The 25,759-nt window shown below is 35.8% G+C and overlaps 1 protein-coding gene and 1 long non-coding RNA gene across 2 annotated transcripts in view; one reads left to right on the top strand and one right to left on the bottom strand.

Moving 5' to 3' along the window:
- Positions 1-12,912: 12,912 nt before the first annotated feature.
- LOC108379632 (uncharacterized) lies at positions 12,913-13,858 on the top strand. The gene is made up of 2 exons (XR_001849500.1): positions 12,913-13,211; positions 13,291-13,858. It is a non-coding gene; the product is annotated as an uncharacterized LOC108379632 (long non-coding RNA).
- Positions 13,859-16,231: 2,373 nt separating this feature from the next.
- Positions 16,232-25,759, bottom strand: part of Sar1 (Secretion-associated Ras-related 1) — a 42,654-nt gene continuing 33,126 nt past the window's right edge. Inside the window, exons 5-6 of the mRNA XM_017635973.1 lie at positions 16,578-16,813; positions 16,232-16,508 (exon numbers count right to left, since the gene is read on the bottom strand). Coding sequence (XP_017491462.1) covers positions 16,392-16,508; positions 16,578-16,813 — 353 coding nt within the window. The 3' untranslated portion in view covers positions 16,232-16,391. The remainder of the gene's footprint in view (positions 16,509-16,577; positions 16,814-25,759) is intronic.

Raw genomic sequence — 25,759 nt, 5'->3', positions numbered from 1 at the left:
TTTTTATGAAGAAAATTATAAAAAATTATTAGAAAATTTCTTTACTCATACATTTGTTCGGCTTCCCTTTGTTTTATTTTTCCAACGTCAAAAGCTGGACTTTTTTTTAAGTTGGTACAACAAAAAATACGAAACACGTTTTCTGTCAGATAGCTAACATAACGGATAAGAAGAAGAAGTGAAACTACCTTCTAAAAATTATTGTATCATGATATAAACTATCATTGGAATCAAAGTTTGAAAGAGAAAGATAAGATGAACGAATGTCATTCCAAGTTTAACTAGGTGTGTTGATTTTTGAAATAAAAAATTGGGGCATAATGAGTTTTTTTGCAAAGAAATAAAAAGGGTAGAAAAATCCCTCATAAGTACGGTGACCATCCGTTCTGATTTTTACAGGAACCTTCAAACCTGAAAAACCTGAAAATTTCATGATTTTTTTCACGTGTCCTGTATTTGACCCGCATTTTATTCGTTATTTTAAAATTATCGGACAATGGATGAATTTTTTCAAAAAAGTGTTTTTTGGTACTTTTCGTAGCTTTTCTTCATATCTCATGAAAAAATCTCCCAATCAACGTAAGCGACTTACAGCTCGAAGGGTATTGATGTGCCTTTTACCAAAATATATAACTTCTGGCGACTTCACTGAAAATTATTAGTGCTACAGGCGACCATTTGCATTTTTTCGTCAAAGTCGAAAAAGTGAGATTTTCAATCAAATACGCGGTTTCATTTGATTATTTTTTTTCATTATCAATTACAGTAAATTTTGAGCCAAAGATAATGAAAATCGGATTAGAAATGTAGATGCTATGGAGCGCAATCTGCACAACTTATATATTTTTCTAAACTCGTCGTTTACGTTGATTCATGACGTCGATTTTTGACAAATAACTGCGAAAAGTACCAATAAACAAAAAACAGGGTATTGTTTTCGTTTTGAATAACTCAAAATTTGCCTATAAAATAATATTTTTAAGATTTTCACTTTTCGTGTAAGCTATTGTAATTATAATGTTTTACTATACTTCTATAAATATTCATGTAAAAAAAGATTAATATCGATTAAGAAAACGTGATTCATTTTTAAAGTTTAAAATGTATTAAGAATTTAGAATCATAAATACTCTATAGATATTTTTATACTACGTAAATATAAGTAGGCGATAGTCGATAACTTTTTGTGCTTACTATTTTCAGAGTTACCATAAAGTGATATCTATTTATCTATTACTATTTTTAGAGTTACTATAACACATTTATTTATGATATAAATATTTTTTTCTAAATATCGATTCAATAAAAAACTTTAGAAAAAAAAGAAAAAAGGCTAGAAAAGGCCAAATGAAATTAAGAAAAAGCTTAAAAAATCTAAAAGCTAAATCATTAATTTTGAGGCTAGATGCATTCAAAAGCTAAATTTAGCCTGAAAAAGGCCGAAGTGGCAACACTGGTTGCAAGTTTTTCCTATGCTTTATTTTGGAACGAATTTCCGTCATCCCTTGTCAAGTTTGGTTTGCAGACAAACCGGTTTCCGCGTTGTGCCATCTTCAGTGTAATTTTTCGTTCTGTCTGGTTCGAGTTTTGTCCTTAATTTTTGTTAATTTATCTTAGGTAATGTGGTTTTGTAGACGGAGAGCTCATGACCAAAAAACTCATCAGATCAGATCGAATGAAATTTTTTGTGAGCTTAGCTTGTTAATATATAAATCGAGATCAGGAGGGCTGGCGGCTGAACAGGGGTCTTGGTATGCGTTTTTAGTGATTAAAGATGTCTATGAAAACCGATTACTCAACATATTTCAGATAACTTGAAATTTAGATCGAATTTTAGTTACAGTGTGTAGAAGTTTTGATAAAATTTTATTTACAGTGCATATAAAATGAATTCCACGTTGCCTGCCAATTCCGAGGGTCTTAAAGTACAAACAGCCCATGTTGAAAGTGGATTGTTGCAAGCATAACTAAACATACTTCAGATGACTTGACAGATAGGGACTGATTAATCATGACTCATGTGACCATCTATCCCATTTACTGGCAATTGTCTGTCACGAAAGTAGGGCTCCCTCACACTCACGGGAATGACATTTTTTGCATTTTTCATATGATGTGATCATCAGAATGAGCTGGCTGTAGATATTTCATCTATTTATATTAATAATGTGCTGTGATAAGGACAGCCCATCTGAAGTATGTTGACTTATAGTTGCAACAATGCACTTTCAACATGGGCTGGTAGTACTTTAAGACCATCAGAATTGGTAGGCAACCTTGAATTAATTTTCCATACACTGTAAATAAAATTCTATCTAAATTTCAAGTCATCTGAAGTATGTTGGCTTATAGGTGCAACAATGCACTTTCAACATAAGCTGGCAATACTTTAAGACCATAAGAATGGGCAGGCAACATTCAATTAATTTTCCATACACTGTAGATACAATTCTATAAAAATTTCAAGTCATCTGAAGTATGTTGACTTATAGTTCCACCAATGCACTTTCAACATAGGCTGGCAGTACTTTTAGGGCCGGTTGTTCAATGTCTGATTAGCACAAATCGGAGGTAGAAGCTCCGGTTAAGCACAACTACTGCTTTATCGATCACATGTTACATGCATGATGTCGAAATCGTCGATAGTGTAGTGGTAGTGATAACCAGACATTGAACAACCGGGCCTAAGACCATCAGAATTGGCAGGCAACCTTGAATTAAGTTTCTCGATTTATATATTAACAAGCTAAGCTCACAAAAAATTTCAATCGATCTGAAGTATGATGGGTTTTATTTGGTAATGAGCTCTTGGTCTATTGGTCGATGATTAATTATTAGAAATGCCATGGTGTCCTTTTTTTAGAAACAGGTAATAGGTTCACCTTCGCTGTCTCGATATTAACATTCGTTATGTTGTCGTTGAGTAGTTGTTGCCTACAGGTAGGTAAAAGTCGGTGATTTTTGCCCTGGTGGTACTTTGTGGTGTGTCCGAAGTCTCCATGCCTGTTATTTTGTTGTCATTTTTCTTTTTCTCGTAAATTAATTTTAAGGGTTCGAATATAACATCCGATGCAGTATTTGTTTGTTCGTTTATTGTTTTGCCGTGGAAGATTTTAGTTTGTATATTTCCATATTTTATAGTACGTTAAGTCGTTGGCCTTTATGTTGTTCACGCAGTAGTTTCGCTGCCTTTCTTATTTGCGTTGGTGAATATTTGTTGTTAAACATGTGGTTAGCAAAATTTGACTCTGGTATTGCACTCGGTTTCTGTGTCTTTTTGTTAGTCTCTTATATGTTCGCGAAATCTTGTTTTTATTTTCCGCCCTGTTTGACCTATATAACTATGCTGGCGTTTGCAAGTTAGTTTATACACTCCTTGTTTATCCAATGGGTCTTCTTGATTTGTGGTATTCCGTAGTATCCGTCCTACGTTGTTATTTGTTCTGAATGATGTGCGGAGGTTGTGTTTCTGGAACAGCTTTGCAAGCTTGTACGTTAACTTTCCAGTATAGGTTAACACCGCCCAATTTGTGTAATTGTTTTATTCTTTGTTTGGCTTTCTGTTTTTGTGCTCCCTTCGGATTTCCTCTATCAGATCTCTCTTGTATCTGTTATTAGCCGCTGTCGCATACATTGCGTTCAGTTCGTTTTTGTATCTTTCTTTTGTTAGTGGTATTCGCTCAATTCTATTGATTATCTGTCTAAAGGCGGCTTTTTTATGCTGATGAGGGTGGTTCGAAGTATTATGTATTATTGTATCTGTGGCTGTGAGCTTCGTAAAAATTTCATATTGCAGACTACTGGTGTTTTTATTTATTTTAATCGTCAGATCCAATTAATTTAGCTTTCCTTCCATTTCTTGTTCCATTGTTATGTTATGTTCCATTGTTATGTTATGTTGCTGTACTGTTTGTTGAGGTATTCCAATATCTGTTCTTCATTTTTGTTTGTTATAAGACATATGATATCATCAACGTATCTGGCGTAGAACGTCGCTACTAGTTGTGACGTGAGATACTCCATGTACCTTTCTTCCAAATTCTGCATAAATACCTCCATAAGGATCGCCGATGTGACTCGGCTAACTCGTTTGTTTGCATGTATACGCTGTTATTAAATTTGAAGTAGTTTCGGCACAACGTCGTTCTGAGTGTGCTAGTTATCTCCACGTCGATTTCTCTGTTTCCTGTTTTTTCTATCAGTATTTAGGATAGGATATCTATCGTTTCCGTTATTGGTATCGATGGGTATAGATCTTTTACGTCGAATGATACCAGTTTAGTATCCATCGTGATCGCTGAGTCTTTTATTTTTTCAGTCAATTCCGTTGTATTAGCTATTGTGTACTTACTGGGCAATCCAAGGTTATCCTTTAGTATAGTTTTTAAATATTTTGATAGTTTGTATCTGCTAACAGTCACTCTTTCTTTCCACTTTTCACTTTTGAAAAGCAGCAAATAGATTACGAGATACACGCGTTTGAAAGTGGCACAAAATCAAGCTACACATTTTTCGTTTAAAGAAAATTTCAACGGTAAGTCAATTTATCGAAAAACAGAGTATACAGTTTTTTACTCTGAAGTATTCTCTGTAAGATGAGACAAACAAAAATAATTTCAAGCAAGTCAAGAAATTGACTTTTGGCCACAAAATAGGCTCAAATTTCCCATGTGCATTGGGCGTAAAAACAATCATTTCAAAACTGAAGTCTGATGGAAAAGAAAGTGATTGAGTTAACTTTCAAAAATGCAGTGTCATGATTTTTCCTTCAGACTCATCTGATCACCCTACCCGCAATACAAAATACATGTGGTTGTTGTTGCAGTAATCTACATTCGGCAGTAACACCTTGTGTAAATTCGCCTTGAAGTGGTGTTACCGGAGCCGCTGATTTACGGCGAATTTGTACCTTTTGTGTTTGTTGTAATTTTGTTTTGTACTGATTTGCGCATTATTGTTATTGTAACTTTTGTTTTTGTTTCGCCAACACCAAGGCGAATTTATACAAGGTAGTGTTACTGACAAGGCGAATTTATACTAGGTGGTGTTACTGGCGAATTTCAATTACAACAAAAACAACCACATGTATATTTGCATTGCGGGTATTATGTCAAATCTCAATTCGCACCAAAGTTTCCATGTATTTTGTGTTTTTGCTTTTAATGGGTGTGCTGTCAAATCAGTAAAAGCAAAAACAAAATACATCATGTAAGGCCAAGAAATCGGCTGATCATACAACACCACCTTGTATAAATTCGGCTTGGTTACTGGCAAGGCGATTTTATACAATGTGGTGTTACTGGAGAATTTAGATGTTCGCCGCGGTACTTCTTAATGCCAAAATGATGTGTTTGTTGTAATATAAATTCGCCTTGATTACAACCAACACATCATTTTGACATTAGGAAGTCCCGCGGCGAAAATCTAAATTCGCCAGTAACACCACCTTGTATAAATTCGCCTTGGTTACTGGCAAATTTAGATTTTCGACGCGGTCCTTCTGAATCTCAAATCGATGTGTTTGCTGTAATATGAATTCGCAATGTTTACAACAAACATATGATTTTGACATTCAGAAGGACCGCGGCGAAAATCTAAATTCGTCCGTAACCACGGCGAATTTATACAAGGCGAATTAAGATTTTCGCCGCGGTACTTTCTAATATCAAAATTATGTGTTTGTTGTAAACAAGGCGAATTTATATTACAACGAACACACAATTTTGACATTAGAAAGTACCGCGGCGAAAATCTAAATTCGCCAGTAACACCACCTTGTATAAATTCGCCTTGTCAGTAACACAACCTTCAGGGAGAATTTATACAAGGTGGTGTTACTGGCGAATTTAGATTACAACAACGACAACCCTATGTATTTTGTATGGAGGGTGTTATGTGAAATCTCAATTCGCTCCAAAGTTTACATGTATTTTGTTTTTGCTTTTGATGGGTGTGCTGTCAAATCAGTAAAAGCAAAAACAAAATACATGCAAGGCGAATAAATCAGCCTTGACCACCTTGTATAGATTCGCCTTGGCCAACACCACCTTGTATAAATTCGCCTTGGTAACAATATTAAATCGTCCACGTTCGCGTACGAACGTGGGTGAACGTTTCGGGGGTTGATTTCGCGAGAGTGCACCACGCTTTGAACAAAATGAATTTATGGGGGGTGTAGAGAGAGTCGTACACATCACAAAACTTAAAACCGTTCTTTAAATGGGAAGCAACAAAAATGCCAAAAGCAAAGCAAGAAAGTTGAAACGACTTGACGGTACAGACGCATGTGTACTCGTCCCTTTTCTTCTCACCCCCTCTCTTACACATGCGAGCAGAATTGAATTCAATGCTTGAACTGTGTAAAAGCAGTCTTAGGGTTATAATCCTTAAGCGCGGCCGCAGGCCACCTACGCAGAGAGAAGTTCTGCTCAAAAATACTTCTGCTCATTTTCTTCGCAACACAGAAAGAGAATTCTACTTTGTGAGGGTTATAATACCTAAGCGCAGCCGCAGGCCGCCTACACAGAAAGAAGTTCTGCTCAAAAATACTTCTGCTCATTTTCTTCGCAACACAGAAAGAGAATTCTACTTTGTGAGGGTTATAATCCCTAAGCGCAGCCGCAGGCCGCCTACACAGAAAGAAGTTCTGCTCAAAAATACTTCTGCTTATTTTCTTCACAATACAAAAGGAGAATTCTACATTGTGAGGGTTATAATCCTTAAGCGCGGCCGAAGGCCGCCTGCGCAGAAAGAGTTCTGCGCCAAAAAATACTACGAAGTCCGAAGGTGTTTTATACACTTGAGAAGTCAAAACAAAAAGGAGAATTCTACATTGTGAGGGTTATAATCCCTAAGCGCGGCCGAAGGCCGCCTACGCAGAGAGTTTTGCGTCATAAATACTACGATGTCAGAAGGTGCTTCATACATTTGACAAGGCAACACAATACGGAGAATTCTGCGTAGTGAGGGTTATAATCCCTAAGCGCGGCCAAAGCCCGCCTACCCTAAAAGAGTTTTGTGTCAAAGCTACTGACATCGTAGAATTCTGCGTGCATAATATTCATAATTGCTATTGAAACAGAAAATTTTGCGCGAATTGCATCTCTATAAGCGCAAACAGTCAACGACGTAGCGTAGACGTAGATTGACGCAGAGACGGTCTAGCTTATGGGATTCGCGTGTTAACGAAAACTCACCACCGCATGGCGGTAATGTTGCCGTTGTTTCTCTCTCTCTCTATCAACAGTAAATTTTATATGCTGCTACGTACGTCAACCTACGTTTACGCTACGTCGTTGACTAACTGAGCTTTATGTGTGATCGGAATGAGAGAACAAGTATATGTGAGTACCCACGAATATGAGACCCCATGGCAGTCAACTTTCCTAAAAGCACCAAAATTTGGGACAAATCAAAACATCATACATACTTATGTGTATAAAAAGATTTTCGTATCCGGAATAAAATGCACTAAATAAGCACTGAACATGGCGGGAAAGATATTCTAATAGTATTATATAGTTGTCGAATATTTTTAGGTATCTTCGGCTCAGCTAACATGAAAAAAGCTGCATGTATGCATATCTTTATATTTTTGATGATTTGAAGATTTTAATTTTTAACGATGTAAAGTGAAGTGTATGTATATACATTTTGATTAAATCAATGGTGTATATTTAATTTGACAGCGCTTGTGCAAATGCTTTATTTTATTTTTTTTTTTATTGCAGGTATGGACATAAAAGTGCAAATAAGTTTTGCATTGACTACATTTTACAAACTCGCAACGAGCTCAACAGTCACGAAACGAAGACGACATTCTTATGACCAATTTTTAAACTTTATTTAATGCCACAAAATCCCAAGACTGATTATAAAACCCTATATCAAGAACCAATTTTGTTTTTGTTAAAAAACTGATGGTTTTTTTATAAACATATGATCTCTAATTTTATCAAATAAAGTTTAACTGCTAAATTATAAAAGAAACTTTGTTTTCATAAGAGTTTACAGAATTTAAATGATTTAGCAAGATTCTAGCGATTTTTGTTTATTAATCTGGCGGGACGGCAGAAACAGCAATGGCAACACTGGTGGTGAGTACCGACTTGCTTGCGCGCATATTAGCTGTTTTGTAATTCACTTTTGCATTGCCAGCGTTCAGTATTGATAGAACTTTTTAGAAAAGTATCGATACCTGTACTCATTTATAATACTCTAAAAAAGAATCGATGCCAGTACTCATATTTGCAAAAAAGTATCGATAATACTCGTACATCCAAGTATTTTTAGGGCAAACGCGAAAAGTTCACAAAATCAGATTGCTTTGTTTACATACACATATGACCTCTTTCTTTATATAAATTGAATAGACATTGGCTTTTAATAGTTGAAGTCTGAATCATAAAAGGCTTATTTGAAGCTTTTAAAAGCAACTAAAGCCATTGTCTAATGAAAAGATAAGCTCCCTTTCACAAAAATTTTCTTCGAAAGCGGGCTGGATTTCTGATTTAAAACCAAGGTAGAAATCATTGGAAAACGAAGGCTCCGTTATTCTGGAGAATTGCCAAGTTATCGAGCGGAAGACCATCCTCCTAACCCATTCCTTACACCGGCACAAAAAAAAATGTTGTGTGCTTTTAACCAGATCTNAAGATAAGCTCCCTTTCACAAAAATTTTCTTCGAAAGCGGGCTGGATTTCTGATTTAAAACCAAGGTAGAAATCATTGGAAAACGAAGGCTCCGTTATTCTGGAGAATTGCCAAGTTATCGAGCGGAAGACCATCCTCCTAACCCATTCCTTACACCGGCACAAAAAAAAATGTTGTGTGCTTTTAACCAGATCTACTTGCCGCCACCTATTTCGACCCACTGAATCCAAATCTGAGGTCCGTTTGACTCGTTTTTGTAATTTTATTTTCACAATTTTCGCAATTAACTCAAAATTTAGGAGGTGTAAGAGTCAAATGGACCTCAATACATGTCGATATGTGGGTCTGGTTAAAAGCAGATACCACTTTTTTTGTGTGGGCCAGTGTTATCGAAAGTATGGCAAGAGATTCGTTTTCCAATTATTTAAGATGTTTCAACCGAGCCAAATGTCCACATGACTGGTACCTCTTCTTCTATGTTGTATATAAATTTCAAAGCGATTACCAGTAGCTCACCAGAACAAAATATATATTAATTTTTCGGTTTTTTGAGTTATGACTGTATTGAAGTATATGAACGTTATGCCTATGGGGTAATTTTTAAACATTTATCAATGTTATTGAAAAAAAATAATTTTACCTAAACAAGTTTTTAAAACGTCGATACTTTTTGGTATTCGCGATATTTACTCAGTACTTGTCAAAAAGTATCGAGTCCTCGATACTACTCAGTATTCATGAGTATCGATATTCTGTACTCGGTACTCGTATCGTTCTATCACTAGCGTTCAGTTGGTCGCAAATTTTAAAAGGAGGGGTAGTTCTTGCGCAGATAATTTTTCGTTAGAAATTTGCTTGGAAAAAAGGACAATCATGCGCAAAATCACCTTTTTATATGACGGTTTTCTACCGACTGATCCTAGTAGCAGCGCTCGGCTCTCTTAAGCTGATGCCAGATAAAACTTTGTAGCTTTGCGTGACATTTATAACTTTGCCAGCAAAGCGCCAGACGCAAAAGGTATGCCACAATGAACGCCAAGAAAACAATGTTGTACCGCTTTTTTACTCATCAAAGTTGCTGTGGATTTTAATTATTTTGATTTAAAATTATCAGCAATGTAATTAAGTTTTATGTTTCTGCATGAAAACCCGAATTTGGACGAAACAAAATAAATATTAAACCGGCTGATTGTCAAAGCGCGCAAAAAGATGGGAGTTGACCATCTTTTCGCTTCGCGCTGCCGCTTCAACGATTTATGTGGCATGCTTTGTGCATTTTCATACAATTCATCTTATCTGTCAAAGCGAATCTGTCACGTAAAGCGAAGCAAAAGTTTTATGTGACATCAGCTTTATTTACGAACACATGCGCAAGCATGATTCAATCATGAATCATGAATCATTGAATCATGATGCGCGAGCAAGATCGTTAACACGTTATTGTTCGCCAGTATGAATTAGCACATATTATTTTTTACATATGTATAATCAATTTAAACTTTATTGATTTATTAATAAAAAAAAATTAAATTGGTCGGCATTTCACGATGTTGAATTATTTTTAATAAATAGACTACAAATATAGTTAGAAATTGTTCCTCTATAAACAAAGAGGTGAATATAATAGCCTTTGGCAATATACATTGCATAAACCCTTCCGGTTTTAAATTTTTACCCCGCATCAAGCACTTGCTTGCCCGCGCTGCTGCGCGCGAGCTGTTCTGCCTCCCATCCCTACTCTAAAGAAAAGTAAACAAATTTATAAACGTGTTCCTCATCGTTAAATAATGAAATTAATAAAATATGAAATATACAAACGTTCAAAGAGCTTAATTTAGTTGGAATGTGTGTTTTCTGCACACTTGTATTTGTTTGAAATGGTTTGTTATCGTACATTTTGTTGGGTGAAATTTTCAACTTTAACAACAAATTACTCGTAAACTACGAGTTTTCAGTTTTGTGATGTGTAGGACCCATCTACCCTCCCAAAAAAGTCATTTTGTTCAAAGCGTGGTGCACTTTGGCGAAGTTACGATTCTTCATTACGAACGGATTCAGTGAAGGCTCTACGAATTTCGAATTTACGTTCGTAGTCATTCGGATTCTGTGACATATGTATATACCAGGGTTATTGCGAATATTCGCATTCGCAACCGCGGAACTTCCGCATAAATTTTAACATTCGCATTCGCAATAATTAATGCGGAGCGAATGTTGTGCAAGTGCACCGATAAAACGTACATATATCTGGCAAACAAAATGACAAATTGTAGCCAATATTTTTTGCCTGTAGCCGTGTTACCCGGGCGCCGCGCATGGGAGTATTTGTGTAACAAAACTGGTCAAATGTCATATTTGTCAACTTTAACATATATCTATATGTCTTTAAACATAATAGCTTTGATCCAGTACTCCATGAACTTACAGGATTTTAAACGAACTTGCAGGAAGTTGCAGGAAAAATGTTCCCGTACTCTCCAAAAGTCGCTCTCATTTACAGGATTTTGGAGTACGGAAACAGTTTTCCTGTAACTTCCTGCAAGTTCGTTTAAAATCCTGTACTGGATCAAAGCTTATATAACCGAGCTATTAATAAGTAGTCATAGAAGTTCCCACTTCTACTTGACCCGTACGTCAAAGAGAACTTACTTAGACCTTTTAATAATATTTTTTTTTGTTTTCTGTGCTTTAAATACCTGCATTGGTTTCATTATTTAATATGATTTTTTTGGACCAATATTAAAAAAAAACTACTAGACATAAAATAAGAAAGTAAGCACTGTTATTTTAAACCAAATTATTTACTTTTTATGTTACATATATTCAATCATTTCAATTGGGGCTCTTTGGGGAATTTATTTTTAGCAAACATTTCAAAAGCAGTCATTTGGTTTACTTTTCAGGCAATATTTTTTTCATTGGGATATACATTGGATCCTTGGCTAAAAACTTCTGTGGTAAAACTAACCCCCGAAGTCTCCCTTCTTTGCTATTTAAAGTCAAAGAGTAAGCCCCTTCAATAGGGATTTCTAGCAGAAATTGTCAACGTCTGGCTGTAAAGAGAATCGATGCTCAAATAATTAAAAAGCTATAGGTCTGACCTTTAATTAGGTAATAATTACTTAACTATCTGAGACCCTCATCATCCGTGATTCCAATAATTCAAATGCTTATAAAAAACGGGGTGGTTTTTAAAAAAATAAGAATATTCTGATCCGATTCGGCTGGCAGACACTACTTTGGAAACAGAATTTCGTTAAAAATTTTCATACCTGGAAAATAATAATTAATTTTCCATATCCACCTGGGTATTTAGCTCGCTATAAGAACAAATTTTTCAAACCAGTCGCAGAAGAAAGTATTAAAAATTAATTACAAAAACTAAAAACTTAAATCGAAAAACGCTGATAACGTTACAGGCTCCCCAACAGCCAAAGGAATGAGAATGAAGAATCATTTTTAAAAAGTTTTAGAAAAACCTGACACATCTGGTTTCGCTTGTTAGCGGTGTTTAAACAGAGATCTCGCCATTATGCTAGATTCTTCAAGTGAAGATGAAAGCCAGGAGGATACATCCGACATTTCAGCCCCCATTTTATTATTAACCAAAATAACNGGGGAATTTATTTTTAGCAAACATTTCAAAAGCAGTCATTTGGTTTACTTTTCAGGCAATATTTTTTTCATTGGGATATACATTGGATCCTTGGCTAAAAACTTCTGTGGTAAAACTAACCCCCGAAGTCTCCCTTCTTTGCTATTTAAAGTCAAAGAGTAAGCCCCTTCAATAGGGATTTCTAGCAGAAATTGTCAACGTCTGGCTGTAAAGAGAATCGATGCTCAAATAATTAAAAAGCTATAGGTCTGACCTTTAATTAGGTAATAATTACTTAACTATCTGAGACCCTCATCATCCGTGATTCCAATAATTCAAATGCTTATAAAAAACGGGGTGGTTTTTAAAAAAATAAGAATATTCTGATCCGATTCGGCTGGCAGACACTACTTTGGAAACAGAATTTCGTTAAAAATTTTCATACCTGGAAAATAATAATTAATTTTCCATATCCACCTGGGTATTTAGCTCGCTATAAGAACAAATTTTTCAAACCAGTCGCAGAAGAAAGTATTAAAAATTAATTACAAAAACTAAAAACTTAAATCGAAAAACGCTGATAACGTTACAGGCTCCCCAACAGCCAAAGGAATGAGAATGAAGAATCATTTTTAAAAAGTTTTAGAAAAACCTGACACATCTGGTTTCGCTTGTTAGCGGTGTTTAAACAGAGATCTCGCCATTATGCTAGATTCTTCAAGTGAAGATGAAAGCCAGGAGGATACATCCGACATTTCAGCCCCCATTTTATTATTAACCAAAATAACTTAATTTATGGGTCGATTACGGATGGCAACACAACCACGCTTCGGTTGTCAGCTGGCAATGCAACTGGAAAGAAAATTTGTATTACGAATGGCAACTATCCTCAGTTGCTGTAGTTATCGATAATCGAAATTTGACAGTTCAACAACCAGCAAGCGGCTGCAAACAAGCTGTGCGAGTAAAATTAAATTATTAAAATAAAGACTTTTAAAGAAAAGACAGCAATAAAGCTAAATTTATCACAATTATTTGTTTAGGAGGAAGAGAAATGCATGAACGCGTCCTCAATCAGGCGACACTTAAAGGATAATTCCAATCCTCTAGAGCTACCGCGTGTACTGTAAGCAAAAGTTAATGGTTTCTTTTGTTATCGTTTTGTGTTCATTTTCAAAGCATATTGAGGACTTCCAAAAGAAGCTGTAGTATAATTGGTTAATAAACAGATGAACCACTTCGTTCAATTTCAATACCTCCGCTCATAAAAGCTTGCGCACATCTTCGATTTTTCGCAGAAGGAACTGCCACAGCAATGACTTTAATTTGGAAAACTGGGTGTGTCGGTAGTTTTAAAAAAGGTGCTTCAATTGATAAAGGAAAAAAATTGCAATCAGTGTTCGCTTTTTTTTCGCCAAAAGGGCGTTGTCCACGGGAACTAAAATTTCAAGATATTGGTTTGTTATTTTCACCATATTCTGTAAAAGCAAACTGCATTGCAAAATGTTAATATCGTTCAAATTATTAAATATATGACACACTTTTCAATTTTCGCTCCTAAATACGCTCCAAAAACATTCCCAGCAACCACTAAAATGTAGTCGCCTGTATACACATTATGTAGCAACTGCAGTTGTCAGTTGAAAGTTGCCAGTTGCCATCTGTAATATCGTTTTGGCAACTAGCAACGCAACTGAAGTTCGATTGCTATCGATAATCTACCCATTACTTACCCAATTGTTTCTTAAAAATACTTGAAATCCGCATTCGCATCCGCGGATGTTAGCTGTTAGACATCCGCATTCGCATCCGCGGATGTCTAAAATTCCACATTCGCAACATCCCTAGTATATATAAGCAGTTTGAAAAAAAAACAAAATTGCACCCTGGACGTCGTAATAGGATCAAAAGTTCGTTAAATTTGTTAAAAAAAGTAAAGTAATAATTAACTTCTTTCTTATCCTATTACGGTGCAATTTTTTTCGAAGCAGCATATTAAATATATACATATGTTACCGGCCAAACCCGATCTTCGGACAAACTAGTTTTTCCTATGCTAAACTATTTAGTTCTACCTAGATCTAATATATCCGTCCAAAGCGGAAACAAGTTGGACGCAACAATATTGTGGACTGCGTACCTGGAGTAGGACTGATGAGGGTTATTTTTTTGTTGTGCGGCCGAAAGCCGCCTACGCGGAAAGGTGTTCTGCGCAAAAATACTGTCGCAAAACTAGTTTTTCCTAAGGTCGGGTTTTGCCGGTAACATATATATTGCGGCCTTGTTGCTTTCTTGATGATATGTTGCTGATGCTAAACTGCAAATCTTCTGAAATGCTGGAGAAATTGCGCAGTAAAAATTTTTATGTTGCTTTTGATTTGCCAATGATGAGCAACTGATTGTTTGTTCCTCGAACGATTGATGTAAGCAGAGTCGCCCAAATTTTCGCGTAGAACGTGATGCTGTTTCATAAAAAGTAAATTGCCGCATTAATTGCAGCTCAAATACACCCTATATGTACATACTTATATATGTACTTGGCTCTACATCGTTACCTTAATTAACAAGGCCCTAACCAACAAATTTTTATTTTACAGAAAAAAAAAACTTAAAGAAATAATATCAAAAACAGGCAGGGTAACTCCGTTGTTTTTGGTACTACCACTTTAAAGTTTTTATTAAAGATGTATTTTAATATATCCAACCTAAATCTCGGAAAACCTCAGTTTCGGAAAAAGTGTTAGTTGGGCCTCTGTGAATTTCTAAAAATGGACTTAGCAAACTTTCACCCTAAGCTTGCGATTTACTGATTTTGTAAGAAATATTTTTTACAAATATGCCAGGCCAATATAAAGCGAAATTGTAAGTTTAACAGACTATCTAAAGACCTTCCGCATAGTATCGATAGTGTCGACTATCGATAGTTTCAGACTACTAATTACAGTACAGATATATCAATAAACACGTACGACAGAAAAGGAACACATACGTTTATAAATAAACATGTATTTACTTCATTCAATATCAGTTATTTAAATTTATTCAATATCAGATATTTTATCATTCAATATCAGTTATTTTACTTCATTCAATACCAGGTATTTACCTTTTTCACTTATCTTCACGAAACTATCCATATTTTTCACTTATCAAAACACCCGCTGAAACAGGAGAGTGCTGGTAAATGTACGCTGCCGCAATATCTTTTATTAAAAGGTGATTTATCAAATGTGCATGCAAAGTGACAACAAACGATAAAACAATAATGTAAGAAACACCAAAACTATCAAAAACTATCGATGATGGTACGATAGTCAAAAACCCATCGATAGTTTAAACTATCGAATTCAGACCACTAAGAGCCAATTTCACAATGCGTAGTTAACTCAGAATCGGCATTTAACTACAGATTTTTGTACTGAAAATCTCTAGTTACTAACTGCCGATTCTGAGTTAACTACGCACTGTGAAATTGGCCCTAACTGTAATGTTTTCGAAGGTACTAGCTCTTACTGCCAATATAGGAGTATTACATATATGGATTTATCTCCAATTAATGCAAATATTTTTTTCTTCATAATTATATTCTCTAACTAGAAAACTACTCTTATAGCCGTTTTCGCATTTGCGTTGAATTTGCACGATCCACAAGCAGTTAATTTTCGGTTATGATTTTGGAACTGTGCCTCTTTTTAAAATAGTGTGCGATATGTATTTATGTATATACATAAATAAATTTATATAACAAACGAAGCAGTCAATAGTAGATTTTATATTGTTTATTTGGAAAATCTAAACAAAAGTTGAACAAATTGATGCTAACCTAGAGCAAAAGGTTTGGAAATAATATTGAAATGTTTAAATATCTGCTTTGCATTACTTTGCATTACCCTTTAGAATTAAAAAAATACATACTACCATCAATGCTTGATGATTTATGATAGCGATGTGCTTTTTGAAATTTCACCGTCTCCCTCAGTTTACTTTGCCCGATGTTTTTTTGATCAATTTTATCATTATAGCATGTGTTAATCATCGTTTAGACTTGAATTTACGCTTTTATTGACTGATTTGTTGACTATTGTTTTGTAAGGATGTCAAAACACGTATTCAACTTTAACTTGATACGGGGTAGGTAGTGGGCTTAATCAATATACTGCGCTAACCAACGGAAGCCTTCTCCATATCCTTGTCGCTTCAGGACCGAAGACATGAACAACTCCAGGGGACGGCCCGGTAACTCAGAACGGGACACTTTGCCCTAAAATCAAATATAACCGAATTGTGTAATTTTGAAATAAACATGGTTACCAAAAAATGTTACAATTACCTTTCCGGTTGTCAATTGGTAGAGGCCGAAAACATTTCTAAGCTCGTCTTCGCTTGCCGCTCCTGGCTTATCGATTTTGTTACCCAAAATTAGCACAGGACAGTTTGACAGCGCTTCATCTGTTAACAGTGAATCCAACTCGATTTTACTCTCTTGGAAGCGACCACGGTCCCAAGCGTCTATCAAAAACACAATAGCGTCCACAGCTGGAAAATAATCTTTCCATACGCGCCGAGCTGAATAAAAATTTTTATTAGAATACAAAGTTTACAACAAGTTGAGTAGACACGCTGGACGTGTTTCATCTTGGCATCCAGCATTAAAATAATTTCAAAATTAGGAGTAAACAGGTAAATGATTGAAAACAATTTTTCTCATAGCGGGGAAGTACGTCAATGGTCGAATGGTGGAATAACACGAAAGCTAACGCCTAGTAAATCCTGTACCGATTTTTAATTTATTTTTTTAAGCCTTATATTATATGTGCTGTTGTTCCTAAGACATAACATCGACCGAATAGGTTATTAGTTATAATTCTTTGATAATTTTCACTCGCGATTATTACATTGATTACACCGGCACACAAAACAAGTTCGAGTGCGAAGACTGCCACATATAGGTTCTCTTCCTTGTGTGGTATATAAAGACCTCTAGGTAGGCCCACATCGGCATTGGTTCTTTACCCCGTTTTGCAGGCATGGAGGGGGTGTGGTTTGAGAAATTGATGTGAATTCAATGTTTTTTTTTTACTTAAATTGAAATTTTGCTTATTGATTCAGATTGAGTGACTTTTCATTCATGAATATTGACTACTTATATTTGAAAAATTTTAAACGACTGATCCAAAATGGCGGATCAAAAATGGGGGATGTTAAAGAACCAATCCCGAGGTGGGACCACCTAGAGATATTTAGATATCCCTACCATGTGGCAGTCTTCGTACTCGAACTTTTTTGATGTGCCGGTGTTATTTAACGCTTTTGTAAAAAAATTTTTGGAGTAAAAATCTCGAGGAAAGATATCCTACAAATCTGTGATGTTACTATAAGGATGCTGATTCAGGGCTAATACATACATCTAAAAGCATAGACTGACGGCAACGTTGATCCGGATTAACGCCGCAATTGATCTGATCAAAATTGTACCTTGACAGACGGCAGTAATGCGGATTAACGAGCCGCGAGATCGAATCCCACAGCCAGTAGAATATTCATTTGATTTTTTTTTATTGATTCAATTATAACTTCTATATTTTTTTAAGTTGTTTTAGTTACTGTTTTGGACTAAAACAAATAATAAAAAGAAAATTTTTTTGGCAATCGCTCCAACCGAGGATCGAACCTGGTACCTACAGGCTTGTAGTACGCAGCTCTCCCCACTCGGCTACCGCGGATGAAGGAATCGGTTGCTTTATTTGGTCAGTTAGCGTAGAAAAATTAGCTTACAACAAGGAAAATAAAAGATTCTTAAAACAAAGCCGAGTTAAGGAAAAATCAATACATCAATTATTTAACGTAGTAATATCAATTAGCGTACGAGTGACTGGCCCATTCAATGCATATTTGGACATAAAATTTTCAATGGCAAACATATTATGCCGACGCAGATTCTTAGGTGGCACATGACATTTGAAAGACTCTAAGAGTATGGGGCAATCGATGTAGCCATTGACAATATCATAAATAAAAGTAATTGCCGATATAACTCTTCTACTCTGCAATGTGTGTAAATTAATTTGCACCTGGAAGCATGGCAAGTCGAATTTAAGATCAGATAGCCAATATTTCAGAAAATTTTTTTGAACGAGTTCAATTCTTTTATTTTGTCGTAATAGGGACTCCATATTATAGAGCCATATTCAGGCCTAGATCTTACCAAAGAGTTGTACAATAGTTTTCTAGTATATAGGTCCTTAAACTTCGAGCTATTCCGTTTAATAAAGGCTAGCATCGAAAAGGCTTTGGGAATTACAAAATTGAGATGTTCAGTAAACGTGAAAGATGCATCAAAAACAATACCCAAATTACGAATTTTGTCAACCCTAGCTAACGGCGTATCAGAAACTTAATAACTCGAAATCAAGTTATTAATGAGCTTAGAGTAGGTAATAGTGTAGCATTTATTAGCATTGAGTGTCAATTTATTCCTGTGGCACCAATCACTAAAACAGTTGAGTTCTTATTGAAGCATGCGCGAATCAGATGTATTTTTAACCTTCAAAAAGATCTTTAAATCATCTGCATATAAAATATACCTACATTGGCTAAAACTAACACTTACATCGTTAATGTAAATTATAAAGAAAAGCGGGCCAAGGATACTCCCCTGAGGAACNAATTTTTCAAAAATGGCCAAAAACGCTGTTTTTAGGGGTTTCAACCCCTTTTTTCTCGAAAACGTGACGTGATGGGAAGTTTTGGACCCCAGATTCGTGTTCAGCACGAAAAATCCGTTCGGAAACACCAGGTCCCGTCTTATTCGCAAAATCCTTGTAGACCAGTGNAATTATAAAGAAAAGCGGGCCAAGGATACTCCCCTGAGGAACCCCGGAAGCTGCTACGTAAGGAGATGATCTAACATTATCAATAACNTCGAAATAACAGGAAGCTTAGATATTGGACGATAGTTGGAGACATCATTTTTGTTACCACTCTTGTGAATAGGGTGAATATAAGTAATTTTCCATTCGTCAAAAAAAATTCCAGACTTTAGTGACAAATTAAATATATGTATAATGGTTCAGCAATGGTAGACACATTGTTTTAGAAAAAAGGATGACAGTTGATGATTATCACACTGCTGCGAATTTTTGAGAGTCTGGATACTTGGTATAATATCATCAGTNCACGAAGTTGACTCTGTTACGCAAATAAGATTTTATCCAAAGCAAAAATGGGGAACAGAAACCTAGTCGTTGTAACTTATCCAATAATGCACTATGCGACACTCTGTCGAAAGGCTTTGAAATGTCAGTATATNAATGATGTTCCAAAAAGATTTCAGATTGGACTTAATATTATTTTCGAAACCTAAAACGTATTGATTGTATAAAAATTTATTCAAACAATTGAACTCTTTCATGTACTTCAAGTATTGATGCTTGTGCTGAGGGGATGCCGATTCCTTAGAGCTTAAACAATTTATCGCNTTGCCTTGATAAGACACTGACAATGGAATTGCTGACGACGATTGCTTCGAATGATGTTCCAAAAAGATTTCANTGACTCTGTTACGCAAACAAGATTTTATCCAAAGCAAAAATGTGGAACAGAAACCTGGTCGTCGTTGTAACTTAGCCAATAATGCACTATGCGACACTCTGTCGAAAGCCTTTGAAATGTCAGTATAGATGCAATCAACCTGACAACCATCTGTGAAAGCTGAAACGCAATAACTAGAAAACACTGCAAGATTGGACACTGTCGAGCGTCCAGGAATAAAACCATGCTGAGACGGACAGATGAAAGATTTGACTACNCCGAAATATTACTTTTAAATATTTCAAAACAGTCTGCAAGATTACGTTCCAGAAACAAAAGTTGCCAATCGATGTTAATTCTTTAAATTATTTACTAGGGCAAAATCACATCGACTATAATTGAATTTAACATCATTCCTAGATACAATATGCGCATACTTATAAAATTCTAATTCTAAAATTAGGGGCACGTGATGCTTATCAGTAACGGATATCGGATTACAAGAACGCAGCAAATTTTAGTTTAAATCATTACTAACAAAAATAAGATCTAAGATTTTTTCTAGTGCATTTACAAAATGATTAATTTGCACTAATTGTAAGCTATAGAAACTATGAACTAAATGGATTTCATTAGCATAATTGACCTTGTTGGGTATGAGAATATTCTCATCCGGCAAATAACTCCATATTATTTTATTCAAATCGCCTAATACGCATAGCTGCTCGTTAGAATTAGTCCTCGAAATATGCATAATGTTATTAACATGATAATCATATAACTTATCAGAGCTGTTTGGGGGTATATAAGATACACTAACATGAAGAATACCTTTATTACCCACTAGAGAAATGATTAGCTGATCAATGAGCGCATTAGCGTTACTAAGAGGTACCACGGAAGTGCGTAGTTCCTTCCTCACACCTATAAGAACTCCCCTACCTCGGGTAAGACATGTCTTTACGACATCCGATCTTTGCGAAAGACGTTGTATAGCTGTTTATAAAAAAATTCAGCGTCGAAATAATCCGCTGTTAACCACGTCTCAACAAGAACTATCAAATCATAATCATTCTTACGCTAAGTGTACACGGTAGAGAAAAAACGCGAGATTTAGATACAAATCTCGTTAGACGTGTAAACAATCAATAGAGACCTACGAGAGACTCATCTACAAAGTCTACGTGAGATTTATTTAGCGAGACTTTTCCGCCGTGTACACAGTCCAACGCAGCTAAATCTAAAACTCTACGACAACTATACGCTCTATTTACCAAGCTAAATAGATTTTTTGCTCTACAGAGAAGTACAGTAAAGTCTTGATAATGAATTTCATTACGGATTGTTAAATTTTGAAATGGCTAAGACATTAAACCGTATATTCGATACAAGCACACCATTTTAAGTACATTTAGAACGTAACCAAGTAATGTACCGGGAATCATTCTCTTATATTCATTCGCATTTCAATGGCTTTTCCAATAGCCTCCGTCCTTTGCAAAGGGGCATAATTATTGGTTAAAACATAAGGGGTATTCACAAATTGAGCAGGTGGTCTGGCACTCCGGCAACAGTCGTTGCTTGAGTTATCTGCTGTTTTGTCAGAGGGCCAGGCTACTTGCTCAACTTGGTGAATATAATAATAATAATAATAGATTGGCGCTTATACATATGTTAGTGTTTGGCCGAGCTTCTCCTCCGATTTGTGGTGTGCGCCTTGATGTTGTCACACAAAGCGGAGGGACCTACAGTTTTACACCGACGATTGCATTTTTATGAGAAGCTGTTTTTCATGCCAGAAATACACTCGGAGGTTTGCCATTGCCTGCCGAGGGACGACCGCTGTTAAGAAAAAGCTTTTCCTATATTTTTTGCGATGTTGCTTTGACCAGGGCTTGAACCCAGGTGCTGATGAGCGAAAGCGCGTACTGCTTACCACTACACCTCAGCGGCCGATATATAGTAGTTTGGCTGAAACTGCTCGGAGACACCCCTTTCAAGGGAATTTTAAATATTAAAGAATGTTTGATGTGAGTCGAGAAGTACACATAGTACCGAAGAGGGAAGTTGCCATGTTAAATTTTTAGGTACATTTGTTTACTTTTAGGTAAACTTTTTTTCGGTATATAAGTACGATTTGAAAATTTAATTCTTATCCATATTGCGAAAATGTATTATATGAAGTACGAAAATATGTGAATGCTGTCAAATCGACGAAGGGTTAGCACTCCGCTGATGGCGCCAACTATATTTTCTACATCGTGGCTTTAATATAAAAACATATAAACATACAACAAGCGTTGACAACAATTCGAGAAAACTAAATCTAGGCGAGAGGTAACTATTGTCTACCGTGTACACAGCTTATAGAGTTCGTGATAGAGAAAAGTTGAGATTTCTCTATTTTGTCTCTAGCTAGCGTGAATATCTCCTAGAGTTACTATACCGTGTAAACTTAATTGAGAGAGGAGATTTTTATTTCAGTAAAACTCTAGAGAGATTTTTCTACCGTGTACGCTTAGCTTTAGAAGTGGCATCGTAGAGAGCAGAGACTTTGGTTCTCATGCCTGAAATATTTTGAAAATATATTGACAAACAATTATTTGAATAGCGATCATTTCTGCTCGCGTGTACCACGCAAGATTGCTCATTAGAGGTAACATAATTTTCTATGGGTTGTCTTGCATAGTAATAGTTTTTTGAAAAAACCGAAACGGTCTTATTTTAACATCAGCTGGCCACATTGAAGCATCGAGCAGCTTATTACAGTTAGATGGCGAAATACCAAGCTTAAAATTCACCTTCGTTAAAGAATTATTAATGCCTATTACGGTATCCGACGGATGCCATTCGCACGAATCTAATGCTTCGCTCTCGCTTGTTATGACAGTGCGATTCGGACTAGATCCGTGCGGATGGCGTCCACGACGGACGTGATAGGCATGATTATCTGCATCATTTTTAACAAGTTTGTAGCAAAGCAAAAGTGGTGGAGATATATTCGCAGTTCTCGAAACATAGTCAACAATATCGCCTGCCCCTACCATCGACTTAAAATATGATAAATGTAACCATTTTAGTCGAACAGCTACAGCAAGATTTGCATTAGAATTATTTCCAACAACAACTACAGACGCTTTACGATGTTTGTTCACATTAGTCGTGGTATCAGATGCAGAGGCAGATTTCTGACCATCAGAAACTGCAGGCGCTTTACGATGTTTTTTCACACTAATGATATTATCATTATCAGATTCCTGACCAGCAGAAGCAGCGACGTCAGCGTAAGAAATAACATAATTATCATTGCTAAAAGTATCAGATAAGGCCGTACCTACAACATTAGTTGCGCACTCAACAGCGCGAAATTCATGTACTTGATTAGTGGGCGAAGCAGCAGCAGCACCCGACGCCAGCATCAACGACGACTTCGAATTTAAGACGTTATTTACAACATCACTTGGCAAAGCATTTGGGCTCGACGCAACGAATGAAGTAGAAATCTCAGCTTGCGAATCATTAGTAGGTAGAAGGCAAAGACACATCAATTAAGAGAGATTGATTAGTTGTTGCGGTCGAACCTTTGTTTTTAGCGACCGATTGTATAGTTTTTGCAGCCGAAGCATTATTCTTATTTTTGGCTACTGCACTGCCACGACTGAGATTGAGTTTATTTGCATGGTCAGCAACAACGATACACAGATTTTTTATTTCCAGCATTAATGAAGAGATTACAGCATTTTTGTCGTCGATCTTTGAGTGTAGAGAACGAATTTCAGCAAATAGAGTCTCACAATTTTGCGATAATTGAGCTTAATCAACACTCAAAGACTGCTTTTAAAGCGCAGTTACCCACGAACGTAAAAACGGAGAACGTGTCAGCTGACACGATCTATCTTATGGCATCTGCGTGTTAACAAAAACTCACCACCGCATGACCGTGACGTAGACGTTGCTTCTCTCTCTTTCTATCAACAGCATACTTGATATCTTTCTACGTACTTCTACGCTACGCTACGTACACGTTCGTGGGTAACCGCGCTCTTACACAGTTCAAGGATTGAATTCAATTCTGCTCGCATGTGGAAGAAGGAGATGAGAAGAAAAGGGACGAGTACACATGCGTCTGTACCGCCAAGCCGTTTAAATTTTCTTGCTTTGCTTTTGGCATTTTCGTTGTTTCCCATTTAAAGAACCAAAAACTTGAATTCAACAGAATTGAAACGTGTAAAAGCAAATAGAAAACACAAAAGAGAATCAGCAAGAATTGCTTTCAAGTACTTGAATCATATAAATCGGGTGAAAGCATTGATCACAGAGAGTAATGGTGCATTTACATGGTATGAATCTGTTCATAAGCCGTATGAATTTTCCTATAAAAGAAGCACCAACTCTATGAAGAAATGAATGAAAGCGATATATATTCAACAATTTTGACTTATATACTTGGCAAGTAATTTTTTTGTAAACAACAAATAAACAAATTTTATTTTGTGGTAGCTTCGAAAGTAAAAGCTTGTTTTGTTAAATGTGCTTTAAAAAGGACCTACTGCCAATAAAGCCTTGTGGATGGCAATTTTTCCATATTTGTATTGCTTCCATTTAAACATCTTTGTGGAAAACAGTTTTTTGTTCAGAATTGCTTGCTTACGAAACATTTGGCATAAGTTGAAATCATAGGGATGCCATTTTTTTCCGTTTCTCAATGGATTTTATACTTGAAAAGGCACCAAGATATGTATGCAATACCTCTACATATCGTCGTTTTAAGTACAGTAAAGTTACACAATATGTTAGTGTTTGGCCTAGCTTCTCCTCCGATATGTGGCGTGCGTGATTTTGTCACACAAAGTAAAGGACAGTTTTACGCCGACTCCGAACGACAATTGTATTTTTATGAGAAGCTGTTTCCATGACAGAATATACTCGGAGGTTTACTATTACCAACTGAGGGGCAACCGCTATTATAAAAAACTTGTTTGTTTTTTATATTTTGATGTTGGTGGGAAACTGGGCTTGAACCCAGGCGCTGCGTGTAGCTCTACAGCAGCCGCCACTACTTTTACATATATTGCTGGTATATTCAAAATACTATCCCGAACATCGGAGTGTATATATGTAATATAAAAAAGAATGAGAGGTACAATAAGAAAATGTACCCAAAATTCAGGAGCAAATGAAAAAATGCTCATTGAAAATAATTCACATGTATAAATTAAAAGATATAACTTAAGCGGTTACTGGGCTAAACAAAAGGAAAAGTTAGAAAAAATAGCAATGCGGTTTGAAGGAAACCTGAGACCATAAAATGTTCGTTTGTGTCGTTAATTCTCTGAACCTTTTAAGATATGATACTGCATTCTTTGCAGTAGTTTGCAAATATACACTAAGATTTCTAAAATCGCAAAAATTTTCGTGGAATGTTTTTCTTTGATTTCGAATTGAAAATACATTACGATCATCTTGTACCGAAATAAGTGCGGTATCCCTGCATTTTGTAAAAGCCAGAAAGAAGCATTAACTGTATGAAAAAATGAAAGGGAGAAGTATACATGCCTTCTATAATGTTAATTTATATGTATATTTGGCCATGATGCAATAATGAAAGGTGTTATACGTCGGCAACTTCTCGCTCTAATCCGCCATCTTGAACTACCTTATGAGAAACTGTGTTGTTTCTTTGCTAATTTCACTGAACATTTCCCAAAATATTAGAAAAAAATTCTAAACAAGCTACATTGATTCAATTTTCGTTGTTCGTTTTGTTCTTATTCGCTGACATTTGTTTTCTAATTGCGTGAAATTTGGTAAGTATTGTAATAAAACCGAATTATTTTACAAATAAATTATAATTTTGCATTTAGTATTAGGTAATTTCCTTAGTGTTTTCCTGGCCGACCTGTGCTGGTATTGTAATTAAGAGCAAATACACGTAAGCTACAACATATTATTTTGTCTTCATTGATGAACCATTCCATTTGC

This window comes from Rhagoletis zephyria, unplaced genomic scaffold, assembly GCF_001687245.7.
Source record: "Rhagoletis zephyria isolate East Lansing unplaced genomic scaffold, Rhagoletis_zephyria_1.1 Rzeph_scaffold_00124, whole genome shotgun sequence".
NCBI lineage: Eukaryota > Metazoa > Arthropoda > Insecta > Diptera > Tephritidae > Rhagoletis > Rhagoletis zephyria.
Note: the sequence above shows the minus strand (reverse complement) of the source record. Positions and strands in the feature narration are given on the sequence as shown.